General features: G+C 38.2%; 1 protein-coding gene across 1 annotated transcript in view; it reads right to left on the reverse strand.

Moving 5' to 3' along the window:
* ADGRA1 (adhesion G protein-coupled receptor A1) overlaps nt 1-23,155 on the reverse strand; it is a 286,313-nt gene that overhangs the window by 111,284 nt on the left and 151,874 nt on the right. The window contains exon 12 of the mRNA XM_062610365.1: nt 15,159-15,374. Coding sequence (XP_062466349.1) covers nt 15,159-15,374 — 216 coding nt within the window. The remainder of the gene's footprint in view (nt 1-15,158; nt 15,375-23,155) is intronic.

Here is a 23,155-nt window from a genome sequence, read left to right on the forward strand (position 1 = left end):
GAAGTCAATCAGGAAAGATGGCCTGCCCGTCCTATAGCAAAGATCAATGAAGCAGAATTTATTACTGTAATGCTTTTGTACTTGGCCATGGACTGGATAACAAGTACAGCTCTGATGGATTCACTTCTCTCTTTTCCTATTCTACAAGTCTCACAACCTGTAGGAATACAACAAATTCCAACAAGTTTGTCTGAATACAGTTAAATATAATGAACCTGAAAATGCAGACACTTTCAAACAGTATGAGATTTATGCCTCTTTACAAAACACAGCCACATAGCCAGGAAAGCTTTCTGTGATTAGGCAGGAAGGAGAAGGATTTATTCCAACAAATAACAGTCTACCTGAATCAGGTCTAAGTGTTTATCTTGCAGTTTCAGGGTTATAATGTGCTTGTTCTACAAAATAAGTACTTAGGAGCCAATACCATAGGAAATTATAAACAGATTTAAGATGACAAAAGCAGCTGGATATCTTGACATGCACTGTCAGCAGCTTTATAAAAATTTTATATACCTGAGCATCCTCAGTGATAAATTTTCCTTCATTCAGCTCTGTAGGCTCACGTGCTTGTTTTGCAGAGATAAAATTTGAGGAATGAATATATATTTTTATTAAATTTTATACTGTGCTCTGCCTGGGTTATCTGCACAACCCTATTATGTGACATAACTCCAATAAATTTATTCTTACTGCATTTTCATTTTGTTGCTGTTTTAATCATAAAAAGGGAATAATTTCTTCTATACTTTATTTTTTTTTATTTTAAATTTATTTTTGTTTAAGAGAAGGGCCTGTGAAATAATTGCTAAGAAAGCTACTATTATTTTACAGTATAAAACTGTTAAAGAGATTTCAAAGACACAAAAAGCACAACAACCTGAGCATGTTTTTAGACTCTGAAACCTTCCCAGCAATTTCTGAGTACTGTCTTTGGCAAATGTCCAGTTTAGATGTAACATAGTTTTTGGAGCTATAGCGATGCCATGTGATAAAAAAATTGTACAGCAGTTTTCAGTAGGCAGTTCCACAGTTAAAATGACCTACCTTATTTCTTATTGGGATAATGAGAGTTCAGTCAGTCCCCCAGCATGGCTTAACAGAAGAAAACACTCAACCAGAATGCAGTAACATAGTAAAATGGAGAAAGATGGAGAGGAAAAATATTTATGTTTTCAAGACTGATTAAGCAAACAAAGACGACATTGTTCTACATGGCAGAGTATTTTAGAATGAGTCTTTTACACTCCAGAGGAAAATTTCTGGAGAAATATGGAGTGTACATGTGTTGTGAAGGTATGCAAAGGGCAATCAAGAAAAGTTAGGACAAATTATTAGAAGCCTTAAAGTAAATGAATAATCTGCACTTAAACATTTCTGTTGACGCTTTCCTTCAAAACTAGGTGGCCTTAGTTCAATGTAGCTGAATTCATTTCCAAATTAATTCAATTCAGGTGAACTGAATTGTAATGACTTTGAATCCGACTGAGGATGCTCCGTAGGGTTTCATTTAAACACTTTCAAAATTCATTCAGATTGATTTTCCCCAGTGTCTGCATGTAGACAAATCCCTTAAACAGATTACAAAGGGAAATGAAGAAATAACACAGAGTGTGCCACTAGAAACTGTTATTTCTAAAATAATCTCTTCAGCAACTCAGAATTCATTAATTTTTTAACACATTTCTATCATAATTTCAATTTTGATGCATTATTTCAATATATAGATATTGAAACCTACAGAGGAGATAGACAGGCTTGTGTTCTCTCAAGCCCTTTCAGCTGTTCAGTAAAATGGGGTTGGTGCCATCATTTCTTCTTTGCAAATAAGCACAGTATGCTTTCATACCAGCACAAGAGAACATTAGCAAAGCTAATGACACAACATGAGAAAAAGGGGTTTAGTGCTAGAAAAGCTTTTCTACTCTTTTTTCTTCTTCACAGTTTTGTGAAGACATTACCATAGCTATATGTGGAATCTCTAGCCTGTTCTCTTCTTGAACTGATGATGTTTAATTTAGTGTCCTACAGTTGTGAACCTCACTCCAGTACTTGCTCACTGTGCTGAATAAACATTTCCTCCTTGACTCCTCAGGTTATATAACAACTTCACATGACACATCTGCATATTTTGCCTACAGAAGATATATTTCATTTTTTGATTTTCCTATCCATAGCTCAGTTGGCAGAAGATCTACTTCATTTTAAAGTAGCTTATTCTCAGAGCCTAATAATTATTAAAACTTTCCATTATTTGGACTGAAATATAATTTAAACTCAGACCTGGGCCTTTAGTATCTCATTGAACTATGCTGTTAGAACACTGGTCTCTAGCCAGTGCCTGGCTATGGACTGACTGACCTCATCTCAGACCTACCTCATGACTATGTACGTGTCTAGACTGTGTCTGACCCTGGTTTCCCCCACCAGACCTCATCCTGACCTGCAGGTTGCCCTGGGACCTGCCTCATCACCATGAACTTGCTTGTCTGGACTCTCTCTGAACCTGATGACAATCTCTGAGTCTGCTCTGCTTGCTTCTCAGGTACTGTTGTCTGATGAGAGCTGCATTGCTGGCCACCTGATCCTGGTCAGCCCCCAGCCCTTCAGACCTTCTGCTTCCTTATAGTGGTCTGTGTGCACAACAAAAAAAGGGGATAATTCAATGCCCAGCATACAAGGCAAGATTTCTGGGTGCTCTTACACCTCTCTTCTTTACCATTTCAGACATGCAGGTTTTCCATGCAGCAGCCCAGTCCCTGAAAGCATCCTTGTATGAATGTGGAACCTGGAGGAGACAAAGTCCCTCTGGGCTGAAGGGAGGTGACAAGAACAACCAGAAGACAACCTGTGTCTCAGGGCCTTCTGATCAAATGGCTCCAGTTTACACAGACTTCACCTCACTTGGGCCCTGGGCATAAGCAGTCCATGTTCAAGGCCTCCACTATCTCTGTCCCTGGCATGGCTGAGCACAGCTCCATCCATGATGTTGCTGGGCATGCATAACTTCATCCTATTATTGGAAAAGGAGGAACTGTTCTTTAGTAGGAGGGTAATGGGGCACTGGAACAAGTTGCCCAGAGTTGTGGCTGCCCCATCCCTGGAAGTGCCCCCCAGGATGGGGCTTTGAGCAACCTGGTCTAGTGGAAGATGTCCCTGCCCATGGCAGATGGGCTAGATCTAGATGGTTCTGGATCTGGCTGGATCTTTAAGGTTCCTTCCAACTCGAATTATTCTATGATTCTATGATAAGGCCAATCAATTTTACTACTGCATGACTTTCAAAAGTACTAGAAGATCAGCAAATACAGGGTAGCATATCAACTGTATATACATTCCTGAAAACAGAAGACATATTGGAAAGAACATAATCATCACCTTACTCTTCCTAGTAGTAACACTGTTTTAGAAGAAGTAGGATTGCCATGGCATTTCTACTACATAAGCAACTGGGACTAGCATAAGCCTGAACAAGTATATTACCACCTATCAAGAATGATAATCAGATAATCAGGCGAAGCAACTGGTTACAAGGTCATACTTAGTGTCTAAATACTTACTGAATTATCTTGCTTTCACTGATGACTTAAGTTTGCCATATATCAATGCATCTCTGAGCCTAATGCTAAGAGAAAAAGATAACCTTTTAGATTTTTAAAAATTAAGATAGTGCCCTAGTCACTTTACATTTGTGTCTTTTGTTTGCTTTTTTAAGCGATAATAAACTGGGTAGATATTTCCAGGAATACACAGATCATTAGCTAACATAAATTCCTTTTTCAGTGCAGTGAATCTATTGGGATTATAAAATGGCAAATCAGGCCTCAACAGTACAGCACCAGGTTTTCTAAATATTTATTGCAGATACTCAGCTATCAATAGATTCTAACATTCACTGCTAGTTTTCAATTACATCTAGAATGATGTTTCACTGTAATGAAACCCCCAAAACCAAAACACTGAGAACCACTGTAGCAAAAGGTACTCAGTGAGTCTGATCCTCTTTGAAAGTTCCTTCCTTAAAGAAACTCTAGCAATTGCACAGTGGAGGAAAACTGAAGTGCTGAAGCTTGAGTCTGCCAATTGATTTGATTTGTTATTTGACAGAGTTAAACTAAACTCTAAGGCTAAGACATACTTTATTTCAAATATACTACATACAATCTGACATACACTCCCGTTAGACATTTACTTACTACAGACTTTGCTTCAATCAGACATGAAATTTCTGAAAAGGAAGGATTAAAATATAGATGCCAAATCAGTCAAGTACACTGAAAGCCTACAGAGACTGAAAACCATTGTTCTGGTGAACAGGAGCTGTTAAAATAGCTTGGAATGCATATGTAATTCTATTTTATGTGGAAATTAAGAATGTACACATTTAAATTACAAGTACCACTTAAATGGCATATTTATGTTCTGTGGCATTTCTGTAGATGACTGCTGTCATCAGAAGTACAGAGGTAAAGGCTGAGGAACACAAAACAGCTGTAAATAACTTCAGTTCAATGAGTGATAATTATATGCAACTTTGATAGACTAGTAAGAGTTTAAAATTTTTTAGACACTTTATACAGTACTGATCAAAGTAAGCTTATGAAATAGAGGGCTTTCTGTAATGTCACAGAAATGTGATTTTAAGTGTCAAGTCCTAAGCTTACTTGTTTTGTTCTAGAGTAGCAACATATGCTGGTCAGTGAAGCATACACATCACAGCTGTTACATCTACTGTATGACCTGTACATATTGGATTAGCCATTGTGTTTTTCAGTTCTGGTTCATCAGACTTTTGGTCTGAGGGTCTTCAATCTAAATTTGGGAAATAATACAATTCAGTGTTATCTTGTCTATCATAATTCACAGCCTCCACTTGTTTTGATCTAAAACAACTGGTCAACATCCCTTCCCCCTTCCCCCCCCCCGCCTTTTAAACAGGAACACAGGATGTATGAAAAAATTCAGCAAAAGGATTAATGGCAGAAACCCTCGAGGACTGCAGTTCGATAGCATATGCTATTGTATTTGCAAGCACACAACCAGGATGCTAACAGATGTGGGCCTTTTAACAATCATCATCACCCCTGTTCCCAGTTTTTACATTTGTATTTACATTTCTACATATAGGAACAAATACAATTTATTGAATAAATAAAAACAAGCATGGTAATGGAAGACCTAATCCATTAAGATGTCTCAAAAGTTCAGATAATTTTTTTCTTAAAGGAACCAATTTCCTATATTGACAATATTCTGGATACCATCTGTTGAGGAAATACATAAGGCATACAAAGATGGATATCAAAGTGCTACTGGGATTCCTTTTTTCTATACATATTTGCTGCAAAGCACCTAGCCTATTAGACTCCTACTGGAGGGAGAAAACAAGGCTAAATTGAGCTTCAGACTGACCCTTCATGGCTCTGCTTATATCCACTTTTTCACTAACATTTGGAAGAACATTAGGTTCAAGTTTCTTACTGAAGCACTGAATCTTTCTAGCCATTGTAAGTATAATTGTAACTTCTGATTAGCATTTTTAAAGTATTTTTTAGTTACTCATTGATACCAATAGAAGAAAGCAGTACAAGGCCTGACTGAAGAGTCACTTAAAACCATTTGTTTTTCTCAAGTTCACTAAGGAAATCTATTTGTTGTATTTCATTATGAAGTTCTCTCAGAAATAAAGGAAAGCTGCATGAGAATTTTATTCCCTAAAAGAAATTTGTGAAGCAAGTTAACTTTAGAAGGACTGTCCATGAATAAAGTCAAACATTGAATATCATAGACCTAGTGAATTACATAGAACTGGGAAATTTTGAAGATGAAGCTTTTGTAACTCACACATGGGAAGTTACGCTATGATCACAACTGTATTTCTCAGGTCTGAATGCACAATGTTCAATAGCAGTTCAACTAATTTACAACCTTTCCTTGATATTTAACATATATTATGCAAACCATACATAAATCAATGCAGGAAGAGTTCCCAGCATGAGCATGAATCAGCGTATCAACAATCACTCAGTTAAAAAAAAAACAGTTTTCATTGAGATGGGCTCAAGAAATCTTACATGCATCTTTGAGATGCCCAATGGGACAGTAGTCATGCACTTCTACATTCTATTTTGAAAGTGTAACACATGATATTCAGTGTAAAATGGCAGACAAGAATGAAGAACAGTCTCTGACAACTCTTCTAATTACACAAGTACACAAGTCTTGTCATAAAGTTTTGTTTGTTTGGTTTAAAATAAACAAACCCAAAACAACAAACAACTCCCTTCCCTGATCACCAATTTTTCCCTCTTCCCACACCCTCTAACAATATACTTTTTAACAGAGGACAGAATGATCTCATGAGGACTGTAAACCCAACAAACTGATTCTACTACTTTCCCCTTCTTCCCACACTCATTTCTGCTTAGTGCTCCCTCTCTACCTTTTTTAGGAGACAACCCTAAGTTCAGAAAACAGATCAAACTCGGCTAGCTTATAGGCATCATATCAATATCACTTATCCATGTGCTCACTATTCCTTCCAGAATAACTTTCAATAACCACACTCACACAGATACCAGGACTTGCTTAAAGATTCCACGATAAAATTATATATATGCAGGTGCATGTGGCCTCATAGATGCACCCAAATTTACCACTCTTTTCATACATTAGAGAATACCAGAAATTTACCTTGACTTTTCCAATTAAAAAATACTCTCACATCATTATTTCATCTATGTATTTTTTGTGAATACACTATATTAAATCAACAACTACCACAAGAAAATTTTTTATTTTACAGTATTTTACATGGTTTTAGATTGATGAGTTAGATTATGCTAAGTACATATAGATTCACCATGACACAGAACATCTCCCAAGTTCTACAAAGTGGTAACAGTCAACAAAATAAGGAAATACTGAATACTTTAACCTAAAAAGGAAACTCGACAGATTTCGACTAGTGTCTACATTTTTTTGGAAGTAACAAAAAAATCAGGGTGAATTCCATCTCCCAGCTAAGCCTACTTAAACCACAGAAACAGCACTCACCCAATGAATTTCCTCATAAACAGGAAACAACAGGGCAATATTGGCAGTAATATTTTAACTCAAATTTCATGTCCTGTGTCATGGAGACAGTTCTGCAGCATCCTAGTCTTTTCATGAATCAACTCTTCATAAGTCACTTTGAAAAAGGTATTCTACATAATTACACTTCTAGGTCTACACTGTGCTTAAAATACAGCTCTAATATGCCCATTTCCTGGAGTGAAAACTTGCATTCCATTGCTGACTTCCAGTACATATTCAGTAATGATGATCTGGCTTTTTGAGATACTGTATGAGAGTCTCTCAAAAATTCCCACAACATAAAAATTATAGCGTCCTAACAACTACATAGAAAATCATGCAAACTAATTCTTCTACAGCCAGAAAACCAAAAACTACTCAAAAATACTTTTTTGATATGTGACCTTACATACTGCTGCGTTTTCTGTGGTCAGATAGCATCCTTAAGGGAAGCTCAAATCAACACTGTTAAGTTTCAGAAGGAAGAAGACTGTACCTTTCAGTGAGCACCTTTATGACATATGCAGGTTTTGAATGTTCCAGAACGAACCTACTCACCTCTGTGCCATTGGCCATTTCACCCTGATTAATATATACAGTTTGAGACTGTGAAGTCAGGAAACAATTAAGTTTCTAGGAGTAGAACCCACATTCAGAAAAAAAGTATCAGCCATATCACTTGCTAATTATCAAAGCAATCCATTTTAGTGAACTCTTTCTCATCACCAACCATCTGTGGTCCAACATAAGTAAATACCCGGAAACAAAGAAAAAAAAAAAAACCAAGAAAAACTTGTAAACACACTTCTACAGTTGCTAATATTAGAAATTGTAAATGCCTTCTGTAACGGCAAAACCAAGTAACGATAAATTAGCTAAACCACGATGTAGTGAAAATGGTTTGAGAAACAAAATGTCATTATTTATTGGATATTAATGTATGTTTTGTTAAACAACATCAATCTTTCTCAGTAAAAATAGACATCAGAAAGAATTCTGAAAATAGTAGTTGAAAATATTCAACTTACTTACAATTCTATAAAAAATGCAAAAAGTTGATTATTTGTATAGTAAGAAAATTCCTCAAATGTCACTGCAGAACTGGGAATTTCACTAGCACTCAGTATTCTACTTGTTCATTATTACCTTTGTACCATTAAGTTAACTTAAAATATGTTCTTACAACTATTGTACTGTGTTATTAACTGTTACCGAGTTGATGAGTTTTTGTTATGAGATTTATCTTAATTAGTATACAAACTATTATTTAACAGCAGAATGCGCACAGAGGAGTCTGATAGCTTATAACAAGGAAACTAATCTTACAAAGCCCTTAGGGAAATCCCAAAGATAAGTTTTCTGTAACAAAAGCAATGGTGCAGAAAATCAAAAGAAAACAGTCTTTTACTGAAACATTGTGGATGAGAGTGACAGCGTATCTCTCTGATACATACTGACAGCAGACATAAAATCAATATGATTCATACATATAGGAACAGGCGCTTACTTCACAATAAAGTAAATGTGAATTGAGATAACAGAATTTTATCTCAAATTTAAGTTGGTAGTTTTCATAGTGCTTTTGTCCTTTCATTTATTCTCTTCAAGCTATTCAGATTTCTTTTCACTTCTTCATACATACAAGTTAGACATCAAAATTACATAGCATTAAAGGAGAGCCAGTTAAATAACTTTAAGTTTTAAATATGTCTCTGAAACGTCAATACCGTAAACAATGAAATTTAGAAAACACTTCCAAGTGGCTAATATTCTCTGCAGAATAAGCTTATCTGCTAAAAGAGAAGTGGCAATGGGCATGATAAAAAAAAAAAGAAAGGAAATGAGCTTGTAATTACGCATTTTAAATTTTGTTCTAAGCATCTATGAAACAAAAAAGTGACACATTTTTCCTACATTCAAAAAAAGTAATGTACATTAATGTTTATATGTTAAAACACATGTTAAGCAAATATAAGAATTGTATAAATCCTTCTGCATACCTAACATAATTGACACTTATCCCACAAATATGAATAGTATTTTGGCACTGTTTAATTTTCTCAATATTGAGAAAGATCAGCAAGAGCAGGAAAGGCATCCACATTATAAAAGACCATGAAGCATGTGCAGAGAAAGAAGGTATATTTAACACAGAACACCAAACTACAAATGTTAAAAGTTGTCATAGGTGTAAATATATAAAGATACTGCGTGAGACGGAACAGTAGTAAGAAGTATAAATATACAAATGTGTGATTTGAGCTTTCCAGAAGAAGAAAGAGAGGGGTAGTTTGTCTTGTCTAACTTTGGTTTTGAAATGAAACCCATTTAATCAAGTGAACAGCAGACACCGGCTTTTTCATAGCTAGCACCCAGTCTACAATCTAAACACACCTGTGAGGAAATTAATGCCTGCACAGAAAATACTAGTTTATATATCACATTGCTGTAATTCAATATAAATGAAAATTCCTCTCAGATCTTTTCTTAGTACTAAATGCTTTTACTTAATTTAAATTTCATTGTAAAACAAGGACTCAGTGGTTGTAGAGATACCAACAGCTACTTGTCCACACCTCCTACCTGTCATGTCTAAGAATGAAGAACATAAAAAAAATATTTAAATGCAAAAAATATAATGAAAGTGATTATTCAGAATATTAAATAAACAGATATTATATGTCTGCATAGATTCTAAATCACAATAAAACCCACTATCAGGTAAAATTTAAAACTGTATTTTAAAGATCAAAATCATGTAGAATAAATATAAAGGGATGGACAGGTAAAAATATAATAAACTTTAAAATCCCTACATCACATAAGAAATCCCCTTGTGACAGTACCAACAACCTACCCACAGAGAAAGAAATGATGAGGAATGTGCTGTAGTACTCTCTAAGAAGCAATGTGTGCTGGGAAATTAGAGAAAACCATGATGGAAATGATGATGCCAACATAATTCATGCTATATTTACGATGCTTATAAACTTACTAGTTATTACACTAGAAATAAATAAATACAAAATTATAAAATACCAAATTACCCTGATGATATACTGTGGCATACTATAGTATAGCAGTATTTTGTTGGGTGTGTTTGCTGGTATTTTGATTATAGAGTGTATGTGGTTATGAAAAACTTCAATGTAAACCTTCTCAACAGAAGACTCAAAAACAATTGTGCAATTTTTTAACGTAGAAGAGAATGAAAGATCTGTGCTGGGGAACAGTTAGCCTAATAGACTGGACCAGAAAAAATAATAATAATAAAAAAAAAATGAATAGCCATGTCCTGTGCAAGTTTCAGGAAGTCTTTTTGTTTCTTATTACATTTTAACTAAGTTTACAAATTCTAAGCATTACTTTGAATTCTAAATTTCCTTAGCTGAACTTATTGCCTTGAAAAATTCTCTACATGCACCCTGAACTTGTAAAAATGCATCTTAAATGGGTAAGCAACTCAATGAAATCAGTAACAATAAGTACATGCTTAAACAAAAGTACTTTTCACAACCACGTTCACAGATGGTTAGAATACACATACCATTACAAGTTGCCAGTGCAAAAGAAAGGTCTCTGTTAATGAGAATCTATCATCTAAAGAGCTAGAAGAGAAGTTTTAAATGCTGTTGTTGCTTTTGTTTCACTGACAGAGGACAAAGTATTGCTCAAACCTTAGTCAAAACTAATTGGTTTTGCAGAAGTACTGTAAGAAATAATTTTTGGAACCCTACAGCTTGGTAACTGTACATCTTACACTCTGGCTTAAATTGTAATTATTATTTTTATAAGAATTAGCTTTTTCATTAATGAGAAAGTTAATTATTGCACACTCGACTAAGCAGCTTCCAAATGGATATAATTAATTATCTATAGAGGCCCTGAACATTTGACATAAAGTGGATTGTAGGAAGGGCACTTTCATTATGAGATCTATTTTCTGCAGCTTCAAACTTTCTCCTTCACAGTTCCTCTCTGGTTTTCTAATTCTGTGCTTTATCCTTCCCCAAATGCCTTGTCACTTGGTGGAAATCTCTGCATTAAATTAATTTCTGTACTCCTGTGAACTTTTATATATGGATTTACTCTTATTTATACATTATTTGTACGGTCTCACAGTCAAAATTTATTTTATGCAAGAAAAAACCCTTTTTTTACAAATGATTGTATATTTTCCAGTAAGTATCTGAGACAAGAATGTTTCTAAAATTGTATAATGTCTCAAAGTGGTACAAGCAAGTAATCATAAGTTTTTGCTAAAGCATTTTAGGATTTGTTTTTGTGGTTAGCATGTCTGTACCAACCACAGTACCAATTTAACTTGTAACATTTTATCATATGGGCATCACCTGTAATACAGCCTGACAAATGAGAGCATAGAGGAAATAAATACAATTGTAAAGATAAATGGAATACACGGAAAATATTAGGAGGAATTAAAATTTCAGAAGTCGGAGATTACACGTGAAAATATAGATGACTGAAATTTTGAAACTTATTTTGGCAATTCATTCCTGTGTCAGAAGAATAATTAAAGAGAGGAAAAACCTTTTTATTTGAAAAGAGTTTTCAATGAAGCTGAAACTGTAAATTATGTTAATAAAATGTCTACCTTAAAGGCCAAGCCTGAATACTGAATCTACAGTCCCTTACAAACTACACATTTGATTTTGATAGTTCATGAGGTTTAAAAATTCATTTTATGTTGAAGCAATTTTAGTGAGTCAGAGAAAGGGTTAACTGTATAACTGATTACCTTTGCGCACCTGAGATAGGTTACAGGATCAGGCTTAAACAGAGTGTAGGTTCAAAGTATGCTTCAGGTATGATATCAAAGGGGAACCAGACACTGGATTCATACTGAATGGTACTAAAATTTCGCATGCTATTCTCAGAGTGTGCAAGTTCAAACATTAGAGTAGCCTTGGTGTGTCATTATTGTGGTATCCTTAAGACCACAGCCAGGACAAGGGACAGAATCATGCCTTGGGAGCATTTCTATGCAGGATCTCAGTCTGGAGTACGGGGCAGGGAAGATGCCCTTAAGCCTAACTAAACAGAGACTGTATCAAAATACAAGCCACTACATGAAAACCTAGGAAAATATATCTAAGCCATTTTTTTTCACCCACTAGAGTCCAGTCAGGCAGCAAAAGCTCCATACTAACAGCAGAATCTAAACAGAATCTAAGAGAAATCATCTGGGTCTAAATCCAACCAGGAGAAACTTCTGATCTGCAATAATGATAAGTGATTCTTTTTGACTTTTCAGATTGATTACTGTCTACAGAGTCAGAATTAGATTTAAAGATAAAAAAATTGTGTATCAAACTTCCTCTGACTATATGAATAACTCTTGCTCAGATGCCATCCCCTCTAGTAGATGCATTGGGTCTTCATCTTTCTTTTTGCTTTAAGGTATTTGGAAATGCTGCAAGTTAGTCTATAAAAGGCCTACTATGTATTTGAACCATGAGTGGATTTAGGCATATTTTAAATAGTTATGTCCTGAACTTTTCTGAATGGTGGATCTCTTTCAGAGACTTTAAAATTATTTAATTTTCAACAGTTATTTTTAACTTCCTTTTTGTTTTACTAATTTATTATATTTTTAACATTTCTTCCCCTTTTGGGGGCTCTCTGTCCCACAATCCAGATCAGGTTAAATTGCGTACAGACAGCCACTGACTAAATTTGTATTGATTTACTACTAATGCCAGGAAATATGACTATGGATAAACTACAAAAGCTTGGTTGTATTACTAAGATAGTTTACAATCACCTATTTCAGTCTTCTCCCACCAAATGTCCACAAATTGTTTCATGAGTATTCACTTTTTAAATTTATAGTGCAATTGGTTAGCGACAGACAGATGGCAGAAACAATTGTTTATGCTTAGTGAGCGGATGATTTACAACATTATACATTTGAAGAGGGTTACAATATTTAGCACAAAAATACACAAATATTCTCTTTTGATGAGCTTTTTAAGGACAAAAATTCACATTTTTATTAGAAGTAAATTAAATTTGTAATTGGCATTTGTATTTACTGATTTTAATCAGATTTTTTTAATTATGATTACTCTTACGCTAAATTGAGGAAGATTCTAAGAATAATCTCAGCTTTTAAGATGAAGCTCTAGAGTCAGACATAATAACAAGCATTACTTTAAAATACAAGGACTAAAAATTGATAACTAAAACAAGCAACTCCCAACTCCATCGCAAATTCTTTATTTTCCTGACTTTGCATAGCACAGTCAGGTTTACTGTTTTCCCCCATTGAGCAAAATCAGAAATAATTTTGCTAGTGGCAGATGATAAATAATCCCATTTTCTGTTATCCATTACGATTCTATATACCATTCTATTAACAATGAATAAATGCAACTCACTTCAGAATGAATTCAAGGAGTGCTTAGCCTAAGTTTCATTAATTACACAACAATGAATGAAACATCTTGCTTTTTAGGACTAAATTCAAGGAATATATTTAGTCTGTTTATTCACAGGTGTCATTTAAAGCCTGAGTAGACCTTAGTGTTAAAACCTAAAGCCATGAAACTAACATTTAGCTGAATCTATGATCTTCTATATTGTGCTGTTATAATATTTACAAATTCATACACAGGTGGTAACTATTGATCCAGCTAATGAAGTCATTTCTGTCACAATATATACCACATGCTTCAAAATTGCTTTGCATGGTACTAAGTTTACTTTCTTTCTCCTAGATTCTTTCTTTGTGCAATCGGTAGAGTTTACCTTCTGTATGTTGTATAAAGTCAGCTAGGTTCAAAACACATTAGGAAAGATTTTGCTATGATCTTTGTATTGTGACTTTCTGCTAACATTTTAGAAAGGGACATCAAATAAGAAGAGGAACACGCTAGTGCTTGACCATCAAACTTTCAAGAGATTTATTTACTAGAAACGTTGGTACTCAGTTTCTGGAGTAATATCAAACATATTGGTAGAGATGATAAAGAAAAATTTCAAATGAATGTAATACCATGTATATTTCTATTGATAATGTTATTCCATACATTGCAGAGTGTTCCAGGGTTTCCTCCTGCTGAAATCTTGTATCTTTTAGATATCTGACATTTGGATTTCATCTTACGGATGTCAAACTCTTTTCAGAGACAACTTCCTCTTTTCTGTAGATAGACATATTAACAGGGTCCACAGAAGAAATTAACTCCATTGCAGGAAATAAATTTAACCTATTCTTTCCTTACTAAGATGACTTCCTTGTACCAGAAGATCCTGAGAACACAAAGTACTGTATCACTGACTGCACAGTCCATAAAGAAGATTAAAATGCACCAGAGAAAATAACTTCAATTAAACTACTTTCAAATTCAGTAAACAACTAATATTGTCCAGAAAAGTATCATTTTGTCATAGTAAGTATTCCAAGAAATAAGTCTATTAAAGTAAGATTCAGCTGAAGGATAATAAAAATTCAACTCTGCAGTACTTAAATTTAATAACATGCTCAGCCAAATGCAAAATTTCATTTCCTGCTAGTTCAAAATTTAATTGTTCCACTTCATTATTTGATAATAACAGTGCATTCTATTAAAAGGCTTATTTATTATTGCTTCTCTTCAGCTACTACTCAGAAACTCCAATGTAACATTCTTCCTCCATATAAAGTTCAGAAGTTAGAGAATGTAATATTATTTTGTGGAAGTACAGGTAATTGCAATGTCAAATCCCCTTAGAACACCTCACTAAAATATTTCCAAATTACTTTAAAGAGTATGCTTACACAAAGAAAAGTTTGCAGAATTGGACCCAGAGATAAAAAAAAATAGAAAAACCAAGACATTTACTCATTTCTATTTACATCCTGCATTCTTTCATTCCACCTGATTACGTTAATGGAATATCCATTAGCACAACAAAACATGATACACCCAATACACCAGTTTAAGGCGACTTGCATGTTGAGATTATTAATCAGTTTACAATGCTAATAACACATAAAATATATTTTTTTCCAAATCAAAATTCTGATGAAAACACACTGAAATAGCTAAGTTATATTCACAATTGTACTGACTTACCCTGGTAGAAGAATTCATCAGGGAACTATTCAAATTGCCAGTGTTGCACTTGAAATTCAAATGTTGATCAGGATGGTGATTTGCTTCCCAGCTTCCCAAATCACGCACTGCTGACTTGTTGGAATTTGCAGATATTTTCTGGAAGGCAGTGCAAGTCATTCCTGTGAAACTAGACGGCTTGATCATAAAGGCCTCCAGAGCAATATTAGAAGATACCTGTAAAAACATTGAGAAGCAGATATGCTGCTAACTCAAAAGCATAACTGCATTATTATACATGCACTAATTGTGCGTGCATGCATGCACTTCCATACATATGAGTAGGGTAAGAAAGAAAATGGAACTTATCTAAAAAAATGATCTAGAATTCTACAATGACATAGTGGGTTTGCTTGAATGTTGTTCAGGAACATATGTTTGTCAGTTATTATATGAGTTCTGCAAATGTGTCATTAGCTTCAATGGAATCAATCTTGATTTCAAGCAATACAGTTATGAAGTGAACTATCAGTTACAGGAATTATTTTAAAAATTAACAGGGATGTGCTTTGTACCCCAGAAATTAAACAGAAAGCCGCTTAGCTATTTGGTGGATGAACTGGGCTTTGTCATTGTTCAATCAGAATATTGAACATGACTACATGGTTCAGTACAAGAGCACAATATAGGTCTTTGGCCTACCCTTTAGTGAGGTGATGTGTCTAACTGGAGACTGTAGCGCAGTGCAGAGATATGTCTTTCTATCCTCAAACTAGTATATTAATTTCAGCACAGTCCTGTTATAATCAGGGTGACTAGCTTAGACTGGCACCACACTGACTGGACTATCGTTTCTGCTTCCAGGCATATATTGTTTAGTGACCTGTGAGTGTATGCATTTTGCAAGTTGATTGCAATGTACAGACAATGGAGTTAAGCCACAAACTAGCAGGTTTATCAGAGGTTTAAATGTACAAATGTGGTAGTTTAATATTATTGTAATTTGCTTCTGTTATCCAAGCTAGTAACAGAAGTACCTTAAATCCAGTTGGTAAAAACTGGTGTGAATCCTACAGAATTCGGAGCATGTGGCTGACAAGAAATGACTTCACTGAAGAAAATCACATTCATTCATGTTAACAAATTAATCTAAAGAAAATGTTTTGCGTAAAAAAAAGAAGGGCAGGATAGAGGGTAGCCTAACTGTATAGAGGTCGGGGGATGGAGGACAGCATTCCACCTGCGGGAGGTGTGAGCAGGTAGAAGATCTGCTTAGCCTGGTGGCAAGACTTAAGGAGGAGGTCGAGACGCTGAGGACCATCAGGGAGTGTGAAAGGGAGATCGACTGGTGGAGTAACTCCCTGGAGTGCCGGTCGGAACGGTTCCAGGGAGATACCCCCCAAAAGGGGAAGGACCCCCTGCCCTCTCAGGCAGAGGGGGATGGCCCGAGACAGCCCCTGCCCTGTAGCTGTAGCACAGAGGTAGGGGACCAAAAAGACGACGAGGGTTGGAAGCGAGTTCCGGTTCGACGTCGGGGGAAACCCTCCCCCCTTCCTGCCCTGCTTCCCCAGGTGTCCGTCCGTAATAGGTTCGAGGCCCTGGATCTTGAAGGAGAGGTAAGTGAGAATGTGGGGCAAGGCCAGCCCACAAGGCCACATAGGAAAAGGGGGTCGACTTTGCACCTCAGGACTGCCTCTGTTAAGAAAGAAAGAAGGGTCATTGTAGTAGGGGATTCCCTTCTGAGAGGAACAGAGGGCCCGATATGCAGAGTTGACCCTCATCATAGGGAAGTGTGTAGTCTGCCTGGAGCCCGGATCAGGGATATCACCAGGGCGCTCCCCAGCCTGGTGCACCCGACAGACTACTACCCGCTGCTGGTCTTCCAGACAGGTGGGGAGGAAGCTGCTTCCCGCAGTCTGAGGGGGATGAAGAAAGACTACAGGGCCTTGGGGAGGATGGTGAAAGAGTCTGGGGCTCAAGTGATCTTCTCCGCACTCCTTCCATCTTCCACTGATGATGTGGGAAGGATTGGGAAGATTCAGTTCATGAACAATTGGCTACGAGACTGGTGCTACAGGCAGGGCTTTGGATTCTTTGATAATGGCTGGTTTTATAGGGCACCAGTCTGGACAATGTCAAGTGAGAAAGGTTTGTCTCACAGAGGCAAAAGGATACTGGGGCACGAATTAGCAGGGCTCATTTGGAGAGCTTTAAACTAGATTCGAAGGGGGATGGGGTTGTTGCTGGGCTTGCCCCAGTGGGGCAGCGCTCCAGAATTGATGAAGACTGGGAGGCCTCCTATAATCCTAGGGTGAAATCGGTGTGCTCAGCTCGCTCCCTGAAATGTCTGTACACCAATGCGCGCAGCATGGGAAATAAACAGGAGGAGTTGGAAACCTGTGTTAAGTCAGGAGACTATGATCTGGTGGCAATTACAGAGACGTGGTGGGACAGCTCACATGACTGGAATATAGTCATGGAGGGCTATGTCCTTTTCAGGAAAGACAGGCCAGCCAGGAGGGGTGGTGGGGTTGCTCTTTATGTGCGGGACCAACTACAATGCACCGAGTTCTGTCTGGGGACAGATGATGAGCGAGTTGAGAGTCTGTGGGTGAGAATTAAGGGGCAGGCTGGCAGGGGGGATACTGTTGTGGGTGTCTGTTACAGACCCCCAGATCAGGGTGAGGAAGTTGACGAGGCCTTCTACAGGCAGCTGAGAGAGGCCTCACAGTCACAGGCCGTGGTCGTCATGGGGGATTTTAACTTCCCTGATGTTTGCTGGAAGCACCACTCGGCAACCCAGCCGCAGTCCAGGAGGTTCCTCCAGTGTGTGGATGATAACTTCCTCCTGCAAATGGTGGATGAGCCGACCAGGAGAGGAGCGCTGCTGGATCTCATCCTCACTAACAAGGAGGGTCTGGTTGAAGCAGTAAGGGTAGAGGGCTGCCTTGGTTGCAGCGACCACGAGATGGTGAAGTTCAGGATCTTGTGTGGTAGGACTAGTAGAATACCAAGTAGAATTGCAACCCTGGACTTTAGCAGGGCAAACTTTGGCCTTTTCAAGCAATTGCTAGGGGAAATCCCATGGGCAAGGCTGCTTGAAGGAAAAGGGGCCCAAGATAGTTGGTTGACATTCAAGGACTGCTTTTTCCGTGCTCAAGATCGGAGCATCCCGACACGTAGGAAGTCAAGGAAGAGGGCCAAGAGACCTGCATGGCTAAATAGGGAATTGCTGGGTATGCTCAAGTGGAAGAGGAGAGTTTACAGGTCATGGAAGGAGGGGCTGGCCACTTGGGAGGAATATAAGGCTGCTGCTAGGGGATGTAGGAAGGCAGCTAGGAGGACTAAGGCTCCCTTAGAATTAAACCTGGCAAGAAGGGTCAAGGACAGCAAAAAGAGCTTTTTCAAGTACATGGCAGACAAAAATAACACCAGAGGCAATGTAGGCCCACTGATGAACGGGATGGGTGCCCTGGTGACAGAAGATGCAGAGATGGCAGAGTTACTGAATGCCTTCTTTGTCTCTGTCTACTCTGCTGCAGGCAGTCCTGAAGAGCCCTATACCCCTGAGACCTTAGATGAAGTCAGGTCGACAGAGCGACTTGCCTTAGTCGATGAGGAATGGGTTAGAGATCAGTTGAGCAATCTGGACGTCCATAAATCCATGGGTCCAGATGGGATGCACCCGCGGGTGCTGAGGGAACTGGCGGAAGTCATTGCTAGACCACTCGCCATCATCTTTACCAAGTCCTGGGAAACGGGAGAGGTGCCTGAGGACTGGAGGAAGGCAAATGTCACTCCGGTCTTCAAAAAGGGCAAGAAGGAGGACCCGGGTAACTATAGACCGGTCAGCCTCACCTCCATCCCTGGGAAAGTGATGGAACACCTTGTCCTTGGTGCCATCTTAAAGCATATCAAGGATAAGAGGGTTATGAGGGGCAGTCAACATGGCTTCACCAGGGGGAAATCATGTTTGACCAATCTCTTAGCCTTTTATGAGGAAATAACACGGTGGATGGATGATGGCAGAGCGGTGGATGTGGTCTACCTTGACTTCAGCAAAGCCTTTGACACAGTCTCCCACAGCATCCTCACGGCTAAATTGAGGAAGTGTGGACTGGATGACCAGGTAGTGAGGTGGACTGCGAACTGGCTGAAGGAGAGAAGCCAGAGAGTTGTAGTCTATGGGGCGGAGTCTAGTTGGAGGCCTGTAACTAGTGGAGTGCCTCAAGGGTCAGTACTGGGACCGGTATTATTTAATATATTCATCAATGATTTAGATGAGGGAATTGAGTGTACTATCAGCAAGTTTGCTGATGACACTAAGCTGGGAGGAGTGGCTGACACGCCAGAAGGCTGTGCTGCCATTCAGCGAGACCTGGACAGGCTGGAGAGTTGGGCAGGGAATAACGGGATGAAATATAACAAGGGAAAGTGTAGAGTCCTGCATCTGGGCAGGAACAACCCCAGGTTCCAGTATAGGTTGGGGAACGACCTGCTAGAGAGCAGTGTAGGGGAGAGGGACCTGGGGGTCCTAGTGGACGACAGGATGACCATGAGCCAGCACTGTGCCCTTGCGGCTAAGAAGGCCAATGGCATCCTGGGATGTATTAGAAGGGCGGTGGTTAGTAGGTCGAGAGAGGTCCTCCTTCCCCTCTACTCTGCCCTGGTGAGACCCCATCTGGAATATTGTGTCCAGTTCTGGGCCCCTCAGTTCAAGAAGGACAGGGAGCTGCTGGAGAGAGTCCAGCGCAGGGCAACCAAGATGATTAAGGGAGTGGAGCATCTCCCTTATGAGGAAAGACTGAGGGAGCTGGGTCTTTATAGTTTAGAGAAGAGGAGACTGAGGGGTGACCTTATAAGTGTCTATAAATATATAAAGGGGGAGTGTCACGAGGATGGAGCCAGGCTCTACTCAGTGGCAAACAATGATAGGACAAGGGGTAATGGGTGCAAACTGGAACACAAGAGGTTCCACTTAAACTTGAGAAGGAACTTCTTCTCAGTGAGGGTGACGGAACACTGGAACAGGCTGCCCAGGGAGGTTGTGGAGTCTCCTTCCCTGGAGACATTCAAAGCCCGCCTGGACACATTCCTGTGTAACGTTATCTAGGTGTTCCTGCTCTGGCAGGGGGATTGGACTAGATGATCTTTTGAGGTCCCTTCCAATCTCCAGCATACTGTGATACTGTGATACTGTGAGAGGTCATGGTACCAGTACAAATTCAATTTAGCATGAAACACAGTGCATCACTTGCTGGTCCTATTTTGAACTTATGAAATGGTTTTCAAATGCATCTTATTCAGTCACTGATGATTCTGCATGTGTCTAAAATGAAACTACTGAAGCAATTTTATTTTTTGACAAAATTAGACAAAAATCCACAAGCTTTCAGTATATTCTTTATACTTTTCATATAAAAGTAATATACATACTACTTTTAAAGTAGAAGTAGCCTAAAGATTCTTTTTAGTTGTTTTTAAATTCATAAAACATTCCTTTTTAAGAGTAAATTTCTACCTCTTCTGTCATTGCCTGGAGGTGATTATTTTTTATACACTTGAATAAAAATGCCAAAGATCATTAAGAGTCAAATATTTTTTGTATTAAAAATGCAGTAGATCTTTATTGAAAAGTCCTAAAACCTGAAACTTGGTTTCTCTGTTGTAGATAGCCTCTCAAGGAGTTAAAAAATTTACTGCTTGCAGAATACTATTACCTGTATCACAGGAATCAAGCCACATTACTCAGTTAAAAGTCCTGTGTGGTTACAAGTTTTCTTTAACATAGGGAAAAGCCATTTGTGCATGGTTTCATGTTTCCTGCTATAGAATGGGTGTAATACTAGTTCCCTATTTCACATTTGTGAGGTGATGGTGAATAAGATGTTTACCACATAACGTTGTAATGAGGATTGAAGTGATTTCACAACCGTGAGCCTTATTTTTAAAATTCTAAATACTAAATTCTTCAAAGACTTGGGATTTTGCACTCCCAAAATTCCTGTAAAGGCCTGACAATGTTCAAGCACTGTGAACATGCAATTCTCAGCACATAGAAACAGATGGGTAAAATGCAAGGTAAACCAGTGCTCATTATGTAAGATTGTAAAATGAGCTACAAAATGGATACAGATGAACTTGGGGCAGAATTATCCATGGAAACAAGCCACAGTCAGGTACATGTTATGAAAAGCCACGAACTAATCTTGTCTCTAAGCAGTACAGATACAGAAAATGATAATTTGGTTTCCATTTCCTAAACCTCAGTCAAAGGCATCACTCGGCAGGAAGGCCAATGGGGATTGTTACCTGGGCAAGCTCAGAGTAGTGACGAAGAATGTGAGCGCAAACAAAAAACTATGTTTCAATTAGCCTAAAATATTCTGACATTAAAATTGGCGGAAGAATGAAATAAAAACTCTTCAGGGGTGGATTTTAAAACTATTGCATATGGCTGAGCCAGAACCACTGAGATAACTTTTATCATCAGCAGGAAGTTTTCCTTTTCAAACTGCACATCTGACATGTATACATAGAAATTAAATAAAAAAAAGTGAAGAAGCACTGCAGAACAATACTGAAGCGAGATTAATCTGAGGGTGCTGAGACACACAGATCCACCCTGGGAGTTCTCAGGTGCCCAGGGCATCCTTGGCCTCTCTGGCTGAACCCAGAGCCTCTGAGGGGACTCCCATCCCCTTCCCTCTGGCACAATGTCAAGCTGAGGCTCCTCCAAGGCCTCACCTGAACCCCATGGTGACTCCTGGCCACCAGCCCTGGTGCCCCAGGCTCACCACTGACCCCTCGCCATGGTCTAGCCTGGCAACCACCTGCTGGTGGCTGCCCCCAGCCTGCCCCTGTGGGACAGACCCTGGCTGGGGAGACCCAGCCCTGCAGCATCCTGATAAGAACCTTGTGCCTGCATGCTTTCTCTAAGATTTTAAATTCCATATGGCAGAATAACATCTTCTTTGCTGTACTGTAATATGATTATTAAACCTTAAATATATCATATGATATATAAAAATATATGAAATTATCTAGTATTTGAAAGTTGCTACTGGCTGCTCTTCCTGCAGTCTGTTTTGTATGCCATTTGAAAGCAAAGGAGACTTTAGAAGATCTAAACAAAGGTATCCATCCTGGTGTTTTTCTGACCTTGAAATCAGTCATGCAGCAACCTCATGGAATTAGAAGAACATTTTTGTCTTCCAAAACTGATGTAGGAGTAACAGTTATGGCTCCCAAGTAGCTTTTCGCTGTACAGGGAACAGTTGAACATGTTATACAACTGACACAGCTTACAGAGGCTCAGTTTTTTTCTGGAATTGTATTATAAGCTAGTGGCTACCCAAGCTTCAGGGATTTTATTTGTAGTTGTTTAAAATAAAGAAAGCAAATGCAGTTTCTGGGAGACACTTTGCTGGCTAGCATCCCAAAGGAACAGAAGTGTTTGGTACTGCATGAGATGACACCAGAAAAACTCCACAGCTTTGTTTATTTACAAATTGCAGTCAACAGTAAACTAATTCTCCTACAGACAACTATAAGAAGCAAAAAGATAAAGCATGGCAAAAAGGTTAGTGACACAGATCCACATTTGAGTACACAGAATTACTGTTTACATTAATGTCAACAGCTTCCTGAAGCAGTGACAAGAAGAAAAAAAAGACCTTTGGCACTCAAGATTAAAAGGAATCACAGAATCTAGAAGAAACTGAAGTACAAAGCAACAGAGCCTTCCTGGCTGTCACACTGCAAAATGTTTCTATAAGGCACATTATTGTGTATTTTTATCAATTTGATTGTTTTATGCAAATGGCAATTAAATAAAAACACTTCCTTTAGAAAACAGCCCAATATATTTCTGTTTTAGGTTGAAAGACTGCTTTTCAAACAATGTACAGTGAAGGAATTAAGGCCATTATGCTCATTAGTGTATTCATGTAAATGCAGTGGACAATTGAGAAAATATGAAAGAGCTATTTAAAAGCAAGCAAGCAAGGAAATCAATC

Source organism: Pezoporus occidentalis, unplaced genomic scaffold (assembly GCF_034315485.1).
Source record: "Pezoporus occidentalis ecotype Australia unplaced genomic scaffold, CSIRO_AGI_Poc_V1 ctg147, whole genome shotgun sequence".
NCBI classification, from domain to species: domain Eukaryota; kingdom Metazoa; phylum Chordata; class Aves; order Psittaciformes; family Psittacidae; genus Pezoporus; species Pezoporus occidentalis.